Source organism: Arachis ipaensis, chromosome B10 (assembly GCF_059453495.1).
Source record: "Arachis ipaensis isolate K30076 ecotype BB chromosome B10, ASM5945349v1, whole genome shotgun sequence".
In the NCBI taxonomy this organism is placed as follows: Eukaryota; Viridiplantae; Streptophyta; class Magnoliopsida; order Fabales; family Fabaceae; genus Arachis; species Arachis ipaensis.
In genome coordinates this window covers 16,779,731-16,791,284 of record NC_142435.1, presented here as the reverse complement: position 1 = coordinate 16,791,284, position 11,554 = coordinate 16,779,731, and the positions used below count along the sequence as shown (strand labels likewise).

The following is an 11,554-nucleotide window of genomic DNA, read 5'->3' as shown; positions in this document are numbered from 1 at the left end:
TATTGAAACTGAGCAGAACTCAGCTAAGAGTCGGATGGCTACCATCAAAATATTTAGATAAATTTTGCCTAATAACTCGATAGTTTCTAGCCAACTGTTGAATTACTAATTGTGAATCTCCTAAAATTTCGACTGTTTGAGCTCCTTTTTCAATTAAGAGTTCTAGGTCAATGATTAAAGTCTCATACTCTACTTCATTATTTGACAATCCTGGCTCTAGTCGAAATACAAACTTGGTCAAAATGTCATCAAGGGTGATTATTAAGATACCCACTCCTACTCCGTTTTGATATTTTGACCCATCAAAAAATAACCTCTAAGGTTTAAGCTCTAGATATCCTAGTTCGAGTCGTTCATCAATATCAACGCAAGGGTGGTCTGCTAGAAAGTCAGCAATCACTTGCCCTTTGACGGCCTTGGCGAGGACATAAAATATTTAAGGCTAATATCCACTAACCAATTTAACCTTTCAAGATTCGATAAGAAATTATATATTTAATAACATCGAATTTTGAAACAACATAAACATTCTTTCCAATTAAATGGCTTTTCAACTTAGTACAAGAGAAATATAAGGCTAAGCAAAATTTTTCGACTACACTATATCGAGTCTCTACATCAGTCAACATTCGACTTACATAGTAAACCACTCTTTCACTACTATCTTCATCCTCTTGGGTCAGCATGCCTCCTAGAGTTGTTTCTGACACAGCTATGTATAACTGTAGTGGTCGACCTTGCTTAACAGGTACCAAGATTGGTGGTGAAGTCAAATACTGCTTGATTTGGTCGAATGCTTGTTGGTGTTCATCTTTTCATTTGAATTCTTCTCCTTGTTTTAATTTTAACAAAGGAGTAAATGTCCTTGTTTTTCTAGACATGTTTGAAATAAAAAGTCGAAGAAAATTCACTTTACCTAAGAAAGAATGAAGTTCTTTCTTGTTTTTGGAAGGTGATGAGTCAATAATAGCTTTGCACTTATTAGTGTCGATAGCTATTCCTTTTTTTTTTTAGCACAAAAAATCCTAAAAAGTTTTACGTAGATACACCAAAAGCACATTTCAATAGTTTATTTTGAGTTGATGATATCTCATTCATTTAGAAGCAGTTTTTAAGTCATCCAGATGAGATTTTTCGACTCCGATTTCACCACTACATCATCAATATAAATTTCTATAAACTTACCGATAAAATCATGGAAAATCAAATTCATAGCTCTTTAGTAAGTTGTCCCAACATTCTTTAATCCAAATGGCATGACTAACCATTCATAGGTATCAATGGCTCCAGGGTATCGAAAAGTTATTTTCGATACATCTTCTTAGGATATGAATATTTGATTATATCTTGAGTATATCCATCCATGAAACTCAAACTTTTGCTTCCTGCTGCAGAGTCGATCAGCATCTCTGCAAATCCAAAACCTTCTTGTAACACTTCTCAATTTTTTTTTGGTACAAAACTCTAAATCATAACAATCAATTATCAATGCTTCAAAATCAAAGGAAAAATTTTTATATTAGTAATTGTTAGTGGATCCATTTTACTTACATACTGAAATTGAATGATATTAGCTCTTTAATATACAAATTGTTTATGCCAAATTTAATGGTGGAACAATATTAAACTCACTTAAAAATTTTTTAAGATTGAAATAAAACGTTTGATTTTTTTTTAATTGAAATAGAATATTTAAAATATTAGAGACCAAATTAAAATTCAACCCAAATATTAAGAACTAAAATAATACTTTATCAAAAAATATGTTACTTCATGCAATAACTATGCACAATATGATTATTTATATATTTAAGTAAGAACATCAATATATATATATATATATATATATATATATATATATATATAATAAAATAAAATATTTAAAAGATTGAAAAATAGTTAGGAGGACTTTCATCGTTTTCCATAATATAAAATTAAAACTTACAATAAGCTCCTTTGATTGAATAATGGAGCATCAGGTGTCATTGTTTCCCAATAATAAGGTGAGTAAGGGTGATGGAAATGGTAGGGGGTAGGCACACGAAGACAGTGTGCATGAAAAGAAATTAATCTATTGAATCTCTCTAATTTTACAACTAAAATATATCACATGTCACCTTTTTATTATAATTGGAATTAAATTTTTCTTTCCAAAATTAAGGAATTCTCCTCTCTTACTTACTAATTTTACAACCAAAATGTGCCACATGTCACTCTTTCATTGCAATAGAAATTAAATTTTTTCCTCCAAAATTAAAGAATTCTTCCCTCCTCCTTACTAATTTTACAACTAAAATATACCACATATCACTCTCTCATTACAATTGAAATCAAATCTTTCCCTCCAAAATTAAAAAATGTTATAATTAAAAGTTAGAATCAAGATTCAATTGTTTTAAAAAAATTAATTTTGAGTTAATTTTATAACTATCAGTATAATTTTTATATGCTAATATCTAATTATATTTTTATATACACAAGGAGAAAAATATTATTTTTAAGGAAAAGTATAGGGTACCAATACATTATCTGCCAACTTATTACCAACAATAATGAATTATTATATTTTAAATATATGTATAAAGAGACACATCTAGAAAATACATCTATAAAGACACTTCCATTAAAAACAGTCATAAAAAAATATTTTTAGTAGACACATCCACAAAGACACTTCCGTTAAATACAATTATAAATCAGAGTTGGCAGATGTTGGCAAAAATGCTGTTGGTAGCGTAGCGAGATTGTTAAAATAGCAAGTATAAAAATTAATATTTTTATTTGTACAACAGACTTAACACTTAACACCTAATTAAATGTAAAAGTATACACGTTAAATATTTTAAATTTTAGATAACGAATATTAAAATTAATTGTTAATAAAAATTAGACTTTTTCATATAAAATAATAACTAAAAATCTTATTATTTGATTTTTTATCTATAGATACCTTGGTTTTCTTAATCAGAGACTTTTGTCAACCTACGATTTTTTTTTTTTAAAATAGTTTGATTTTATAAATCTTTTGTGTCATGTATAATCTATACTATCAGAATAAAGTGAACCGTAATTTTAAAAAATTTACATTCCCGTAAAAATACTAGTTAAAATTAAATTAAGAGACAAAAGGAAGTGGGATTGAGCAGCAGAGCAAGAAACCATCCTTGTTTGCTCCCTGGACCCTGTTACCAGGAATGTTTGCCGGTGCCCAACTCATTACGACAAAAGGGGTTAGACTGAGACAATGTTAATGCCACTGATTTCCTTTCACTTTTAATAATTAACTATGACTAATAGTAATAGCGTTTTTTTAATTTCATAACGTATGGATACTCAGATGTTAGATCAACTGGATCAGAAATACCGCATATCTTGTTATGTTTTTTATATTTTATTTGTATCCTCACGCCTAAATACTCTAATAGACTAGTCATGGACAAACGTGAAAACATTGAAATCAAGCTCATACTTATCAAATTCGGTTGGATCAAATCGGTTGAATTGAAAATCTGGTCACCTCATTTTCAAATGAAGTTGGATTATTATTTGAATTGGTTAAACAACTAATTAAGTTAAATTTGGTAAAACTTGGACGGGTCAAACAAGGTTATCACTAGACTAAGTTACTATTTGTTGTACATGTTTTTTATTAAATATATTGCATAAATTAAATTAATTATATTTAAAAATTTAAAAGAAAAAATAAAATTTTATTAATTATAATGTGTTTTTATTTCTATGATTATGATTTTTATTCTCTTTTATGTAAATATTTGAAGGTAATAAGTGTAAATTAACTAATAAATTATTAAAATCTGAAAATAATAATTAATTTGATACAATAATAAAACTAAGAAAGATATTTATTATGATAATAAGAAAATAAAATATTATATATATTTAATTATAACAGAATTAACTGATTCACCCTATAACCTATTGATTAAGTCAGCATTCTAATGACTCAATAATCTGACCAGTTTGATTATCAATTCAGTTTAAAAATTTATAATTAAGACAATATATAGGATAATTTATATGAATAAATTGTTTGGCACTCTATATTTACCCAAATGTCCTTTTATTTTGCATATATACATGTCCTTTTTTAACTTATGTAAATCGTAACAACCAAATTCGATTTTTCTATTTACACGAATCAATTAAATCCGTCAATTTTTTTAGTACATCAACTAGGTAAATCGTAGTAGGCTACTACTATTTCAATCCCACTACGTTATCAATAATATTTCTGTCAACTTCTGCCAACTCTTATTTATAACTGTGTTTAATGGAAGTGTTTTTACGGATGTGTCTAATAAAAATATCTTTTTTATAGCTGTGTTCAATAGAAGTATCTTTATAGATATATTTTCTGGATGTGTCTCTTTATATATGTATTTAAAATATAATAATTAATTATTGTTAGCAATAAGTTGGCAGATAATATGTTTAGTACCCTATACTTTTCCCTACTATTTACATGTATTTATACAGCGACCCATGTAAATTGTAGTACCCTCGATCCATTTACATGTATCATGATTCAAGTGATAAAATTATACTAAATTCTAGTGGGCCATTATATGTACCTTGAATATAGAATTAAAATTTTGAAACTAACTAGGTTATCACAGTTCAAAAATTATAGATCCGTTCTTGGTTAACTAACATGCTTAAAGAGTGATCAAATACTAAAAGCGGTGTCAGGGACTAATAATTTTTATCTACATTAGGCAACACTATGAAATGGCTGCAGGAAACATCATTTTTACATAACTTTTTTATTTATGTATCATTTTTAACTTAATTAAACAATTTTATCAATATAAAAGAGAAACCAAACGGATCTAAAACTTCAAATTCCCACGGAACCATAACCCTATGAAATGGCTGCAGGAAACATATCAGATACATACATAGATAAAGTAGTATTGATTTCCTATAAAATATAAATAAAAGTTACTTTGGAGTTCAGAACAACTCTTCAATTTGTCCGTAAACTAAAGTATGATTTATCATCAGTGTCAGACTAGAATAACTGAAGAAGCACACACCAATCTCCAGGTGAATAGGACTTCAATGTCTTCCAAATGGAACCATTTAAGATATATGCAGAATCTCTTGCTATAATTCTATAGCCAAAGGGTAGCAGCTAGAAACTTTTTAAGAACAATTGGGTCCTTTCTGGAGCATGCCAAAGTAATTCCTGTACCTTTGCGCCAACCCAAACATGCCCAACGTGCCACCAGTATGAAGCATCACCACTTCTGATTCTCTATCATCTTCTTTGCTAGAAAGGAGCATCGCTGTTTCCCAAGCGGCCAATGTGTAAACAGGATCCACCAAAATCCCAGTCTGCTGAGCAATTTGTTGGCATGCTTCCACCTCACCTTCCAAAACATTACCAAATCTAGAATTGGAAAATAAGGGGCAAATTAAGAGTCTGAGAGACCAACCATAAATAGGCACCCAGGAGTTTCTTAGAACTAATGCTTTTGCATTTTTATGAAGGTTTACACTTTATAGGCCTTAGTCCAGTAAAGTGGCTGCAGAACTAGCATTTTATCACATGGTGTTGTAGCAGATAACATAAAAACTAGCATCCAGCCGGCCACTTACTCTTTGTGGAACTTTCACTTTGATTTTTTGTTAATTATTATTTAAGATTTCCTTGCTTTTTACCTTCTTGGATAGTTTGATGCATCTGCTCTGAGCTTCTTCCGTTTTAGAGCTGTTCTTTTTTTTTTTTTTTTTATTTTCCGGATTTAAAATATTAGTTTATAGTATTAAGATTTTCCATGGAGCTAACTTTGATCCCTTTTTTCACGGGTTTTGGCTGTATATCTGTTTATGTAGATGTAAGATGAGCTAATGAGGCTCATATGTCTAGGATCTGATCAGAATCTATCACTGAGATTTAGGTACCATATGTCAGTATGACACTTGGGATAACTGTTCTAACAGTTCTAAATTACAAGGATTCATCTTTAAGTGTGACTTAGGACTTCAGGAGATGATTTGTAAAATGCTCACTTGGTTTTATAGCAGCTTGCTGTTATATCAATAGTAGGTGAGACTGAGTTGTTCTTGATTGGTTAAAGAAAATCCTTGAATGTCCAAGGCTCAGTGGTTGAGTTGTTCTTTTGGTTTTGTGTGTGCTATGACTTCACATGGAAGTACTGGGCATGTATTGAGCAATAATGAGGAGTCACGACTTTATGGGCTTATGGTTTGAATGATGCAGTTTCATGCTTGCTAGACTAATAAAATCAAAGACAGAGGCATGAGATGCAAGATATTGTATGGATAAGATTAAGCTAATTTTGTAAAGGGTTGTGGTTGGCATGATGCTCCTCTAATGCCGTTCGCATAAAGGACTCCGCTACAGACTACTGTGCTACCCAAGATGGTGCAGGAAATGCTTAAGAGATCAGAATGGAATGTTTGTCACCATTCTACGTCTTCTGTCTTTACTCCTATAATTGTTTCTTATAAATCTATATACACTAGGAGCTGGGAGCATGCCCTCCTCCCACAGTGATGTGGGGCTGGTCAATATATATAGTGCCTGTGTTCAGTGATAGACTGAAGAGTCCAGTGATATGTAGGTGAAGGCAAATGAGTTTTATACAAATTTGGAAAGGGAGAGGAACAGGCATGACAGAGAAGGGTTCGCTGAGGTTGGGATAGTAAGGAGCAAAAGGATCAACGAAACTTAAATTTTAATATTTAATTCTATGTTTCATAACTCTAAGATGTAATTCAGTAGCAATACATACAGTGAAATCTTACCTTCTTGGACGACCACGTTCCACCCAATACACAATCCCACCATCTTCATTTATGTTGTGGTCACTAAACTGAACATTAAAATGGTTCTGGAATTCAGAAATCAAACGATCCTCCTGTTGTTTGTATCCATCAATTTTGTCAGCCAGCATGACTGCATGTACCTCCCATGGAAGGCTGCACGGAAGCAAGAACAAAGATTATGATGATTTAATGTTGTCATTCTACTATGCCTCAAAATTTTGAAACATGACAAAGTAAAATAATTTGAAATTACTTTCAACTGAAATGGAATGCACACACCCTAAGCATAGGGCTGCAAGTCCTAAACCAACAGCTGTTGTGCCAGTTCCAGCATCTATAACAAATTTCAAGGCCCTGTCTTTTCCAAGTAAATGACTCTGTGATAAGTATTGCACTAACCGAATCATACCTGTACATAGAAACAATATTTTCATAGTGTTATTGCAACAACCAGCAATTAGACTTCACTAAACTAAGCACCAACTTAAGGAAATAAATAAAATGGATACATTCTCATAAAGTCAATTCTGTTCTTGTAAACATTTTAAATTACTTATGACTATTTTCTGTTGAGATGTTCGATTGATACTGAGACCCAAGCCTCATTTAAGTTAAATTCAATTAATGCATTGTTTCTTGTTTATTAAAATTCAGAAATTAAGAAATGTTCTTTAAGATATGCCATCTTTTCCCCTCCTAAAAGAATAATCTTCTGATTACCTAGTAGAGCTACAGAATCACCTGCACCTTCATTGACAATTAAAAATTTCCGTTGAAGGTTTCTGTCACTTCTACTTACATCAAATTCCATCAAATTTGCAGTAGAAAATTCTGTTGTTGAAGAATTTTGAGTGATATTGCCAAACGAAATGACAGAACCACTGTTACCAGCCAATGACTTAGCATAGTCCTTAAGCATGTTTTCTCTGTCGGCATAAATATTTCTCGGAACATATGTGACATTTCCATATAATGTAGACATCAAGTTATAGCCAGTTAAGATTTCAGGCTGCTCTCCTCGCAGAAGCAGGTGTGATGCAATTCCTCTCTCAGCACATAGAACCGCTGGGAAGAATAAATAAATAAATTCTGATTTCAAAGGTAAAAAAGAAAAATCAGCATAATATTAACCATAACAAACAAAATTACCTACCAATAGCAGCTGTATGAGCACTTTGACAACCACCACATGTAACCTAGAAAATGCCCGAGCTGAAAGTTATTTGATATTGTAAATCCTAAAGTTAAGAAAATTGAGTAGTAAAAGTTACTAGAACCAAGAAAAATTCAGAACAAATCAAGGACACTGATTAAATACAGCAATCTAATATTCTAATATATATAGTAAAAATGAGTTTAAAAATAAAAAACGTAACAAAAAAAGTTTACAAGAGCCCTGATTCTGTTAAGGCCACTTTAACTGAATGAATTGAAGGCTCAAGAATCTAACAAAAGGAATCCATTCTTCCAAAGCCAATAAAACGAGCCACCAGAGAATGGTTAAAGGTTGTTAAAGAACATGATTCAACAGAAAGTAATGGTTAAACATGACTTTAACAAATTGATGAGAATGATTTTACCACATCAGTCACAGAATGGTCTTCAATAAGGGGAATCAACCCATCCAACTTTCTTGCTTTGTTGCCATTAATTAGTGAGTGCAACAAATCGTCACGCACCACATAGAAACATTTCCCTTTATTTTTCATATCCCTAGCGCCATGACCTAAATCAGGAACGGTGTTCAATAGGAAATTACAACCATCTGATCCATGTCTAGGTATTATAACTTGATGAATCTTTGTTTCAGGGCTTGGCAGTGTCCATCTTCTGTTGAGTATCTTTTCCATAAATTCCTCATTTCTAAATCTAGGTTTTGAAAGCACCTAATCATGAGAACGATTATATATGCCTAAGCTTAATTCAATTGAGTAAAAATGAGAAAAAGGAAAACAACTACATTTAACTACATAACAAGTGGCAACAACTTCACTGTATTTTTTATTTAAATATAATAGGAGCAAATATCAATAGTAAACCCAAATAGAATTGCTTGGAAAAAGGAAAGGATAAAGTATAGTGTACCTGAAGAGTGTTCGAATTTTGAATCCCGTTTAACATGGTGACTGCTACATTCTTAGCGGGAAATTGTTGGAGCTTCATGTTTCATTGTGGTTATAGTTCAGATATTCAGGTACAGAGAGGGAGAGCGCGAGCGCCAGCGAGAGGAAAGGAGCTAAGCTTGTCTATTTTGGGAGGTATGGCATATCAACAAGGATAAATGATAAAGGCATCTACTCTCATGAAGATGCCATACATGATGACAATGATAAATTCATAAACAATAATATACTTTATTTACGCGAAAAATCTAACCAAGTCATCCGAACTTTTTTTTAGAGGCGCCTCTTCCAAATTATGTGAAATATATGTGCGCCCCCTCCTACTCTTATTATCTAAAGCTTCTTCTTAAATGTTAACGATTTACGTTATAATTTTTGGATCTTTTCTGCTGCTTGTTGTTTTTCTTCTTTTTTTTTGTGCTGCTCGTGGTTCTTCTTGTTATTTTTCTTTGTTTTCTTCTACGATCTGTGGATTTATCTTCTTCGTTTTTAGATTTCAATAGGCTATCAAAACAATGAATTATTCAACGTTAAATAAGTTGAATGAGAGCGATTTGAATTATTCCTCTAAATCTTATCAAGCATACGAGGTTTGGATTATTTAATTTTGAATCAAATTGAATGGAATACGATTGCTAAATTGAATTGAATTGAATTGAATTGAATGGATGCATGTGTTCTAAATTAAATTAATAATCTCTAAATTGTAGACACAGATGTTTTGAATTTGATTTTATATATACAATGTTCGGTTCATTTAGCATTGTACATTATTTTCGCTTTGATTTATATTTTCGTTTCATTATGCAGACAGTTGTTTGAATTTGAATTTATATAATAGACAATACTCTGTTCATTTAGTACTATACAATGGTTTCGCTTTAATAATATGTTTAGTTCATTATGCAGACAGTTGTTCGAATTTGAATTTATATTATGGACAATGTTCCGTTTATTTAGTACTATACAATGGTTTCGCTTTAATATGTTCGATTCATTCTACAGTCTAGGTGTGTTATGGATGAACAATTTGGCCCAAAGATTGGGATGATTTTTAAGACACTAGAAGAAGCTGGAAAGTTTTACAAAAAATTATTCCAAACTTGCCAATTTTTCTACCAAAGTAAGGAACACGACTCAGAAGGGAGACGAGATTAAGAATCAATTAATCATATGCAGCACCTCCAACTCTGAAGACAAACCCCTCAGCCAACATAAATTGTCCAACCAGGATTTATGTACACATATTGAAGGACGTCGGTCTTTGGATAATTTCCAAAGTTATTTTAAATCATTCACACCCATGTTGTCCAGACTGAACAAAGATGCTCAAACAACACATGGAGCTAAGAATATTTGTGTGTCATACCATCAAAAATAACGACGAAGCCGGAATCAAATCGAGCAAAACATACTAATCATTCGTAGCAACAGCGGAAAGTCATCAGGAACTAAGTTTTATAGAAAAAGACGTGTGGAATTACATCACAAGGGAAGTACAGAATATTTCCGAACAAGACTATGCCAAAAAATTTGGGAAGTACCTATTAAGAATGAAAGAGAAGAGTTAAAATTTCTTTTTCGAGCTCAACTTTGAAGGCGATCACTCCATCAAAAATGCATTCCGGGCCGACGCAAGAAGTAGGGCTGCATGCGAGTATTTCAGAGACGTGGTTTCATTTGACACCACCTACAACACAAACAGAAATTTGGTTCACTGACATATAGTTTTAGGTTCACAGAATGTACACATTTCTATTCATAACTGTGTGAGAGTGTCCATTTATGCAGGTACAATCTGGTTTTTAGTTCTTTTGTGGGCACGAATCACTACGGTCAATCAACACTTCTCGGATGCGCTCTGGTGAAAAATAAAGACATCCAATCATTCAAATGGCTATTCGAATGTTGGCTCCGTTGCATGGGAAGGAAGGCACCAAAAGGCATCCTTACCGACCAATGCGCATCGATGCAAAGGGCCATCGAGATGTGCATGCCAACAATAATTCACCAATGGTGTATCTGGCACATCATAAAAAAGATCCCAAGCAAATTAAACGGCTACGAACGACACGAAGAAATTGAACAAGAGATGAGCCATGTCGTTTGGAACTCGTTCTCAAAAGACACATTCGACAGAAAATAGAACGATTTTGTCACAAAGTTCGGCGTGGGAGGCAATAAGTGGCTCTCAGGTAACTGACGTTTTTAATTCGAATTATTTTGATGCCATTACTTTTTTTGTTCAACTTGCACAGCTTTCAGTTTATATGGGCTCATGTTTTTGGTTCATTCTACAGAGTTATACGAAGATCGCCATTTATGCATTCAAGTTTACCTGGATCACCACTTTTGGGTCGGGATGAGAAGCACACAAAGGAGCGAAGGCATGCGCGTATTTTTCAACAAGTTCATCACACAGAACAGCTCCATGATTCAATTTGTGAAGCAATACGATAATTACCTAGCAAGCAGAGAGCAAAGAGAGAGAGAATTTGATGTTGCAGATTTTCACACCATGATACCGTGCGCAACAAAATCAGCAATATAGGCTCAATTTTAGCACATGTATACTCACGAGAAGTTCAAGAAAGTTCAAGCACAATTAAGAGGAA

At 32.4% G+C, this 11,554-nt stretch overlaps 1 protein-coding gene across 1 annotated transcript; it reads right to left on the bottom strand.

The window, feature by feature from the left end:
- Positions 1-4,750: 4,750 nt before the first annotated feature.
- Positions 4,751-9,130, bottom strand: LOC107623803 (Pyridoxal-5'-phosphate-dependent enzyme family protein). Its single transcript, XM_016326175.2, has 7 exons — positions 8,902-9,130; positions 8,397-8,702; positions 7,970-8,012; positions 7,537-7,881; positions 7,096-7,225; positions 6,796-6,969; positions 4,751-5,413 (listed from the first exon to the last, which is right to left on the bottom strand). Exons 1-7 carry the CDS (start codon positions 8,977-8,979, stop codon positions 5,167-5,169), a joined length of 1,323 nt encoding a protein of 440 aa, XP_016181661.1. The 5' UTR covers positions 8,980-9,130; the 3' UTR covers positions 4,751-5,166.
- Positions 9,131-11,554: the final 2,424 nt, after the last annotated feature.

Excerpts from the sequence above, each read along its gene's own strand:
- LOC107623803 (XM_016326175.2), bottom strand. The coding sequence starts at position 8,979 with ATGAAGCTCCAACAATTTCCCGCTAAGAATGTAGCAGTCACCATGTTA. Across the intron at positions 7,882-7,969 it reads TGCTCATACAGCTGCTATTG|CGGTTCTATGTGCTGAGAGA; the intron begins GTAGGTAATTTT and ends TATTCTTCCCAG. Across the intron at positions 6,970-7,095 it reads CTTGCAGCCCTATGCTTAGG|CCTTCCATGGGAGGTACATG; the intron begins GTGTGTGCATTC and ends GCTTCCGTGCAG.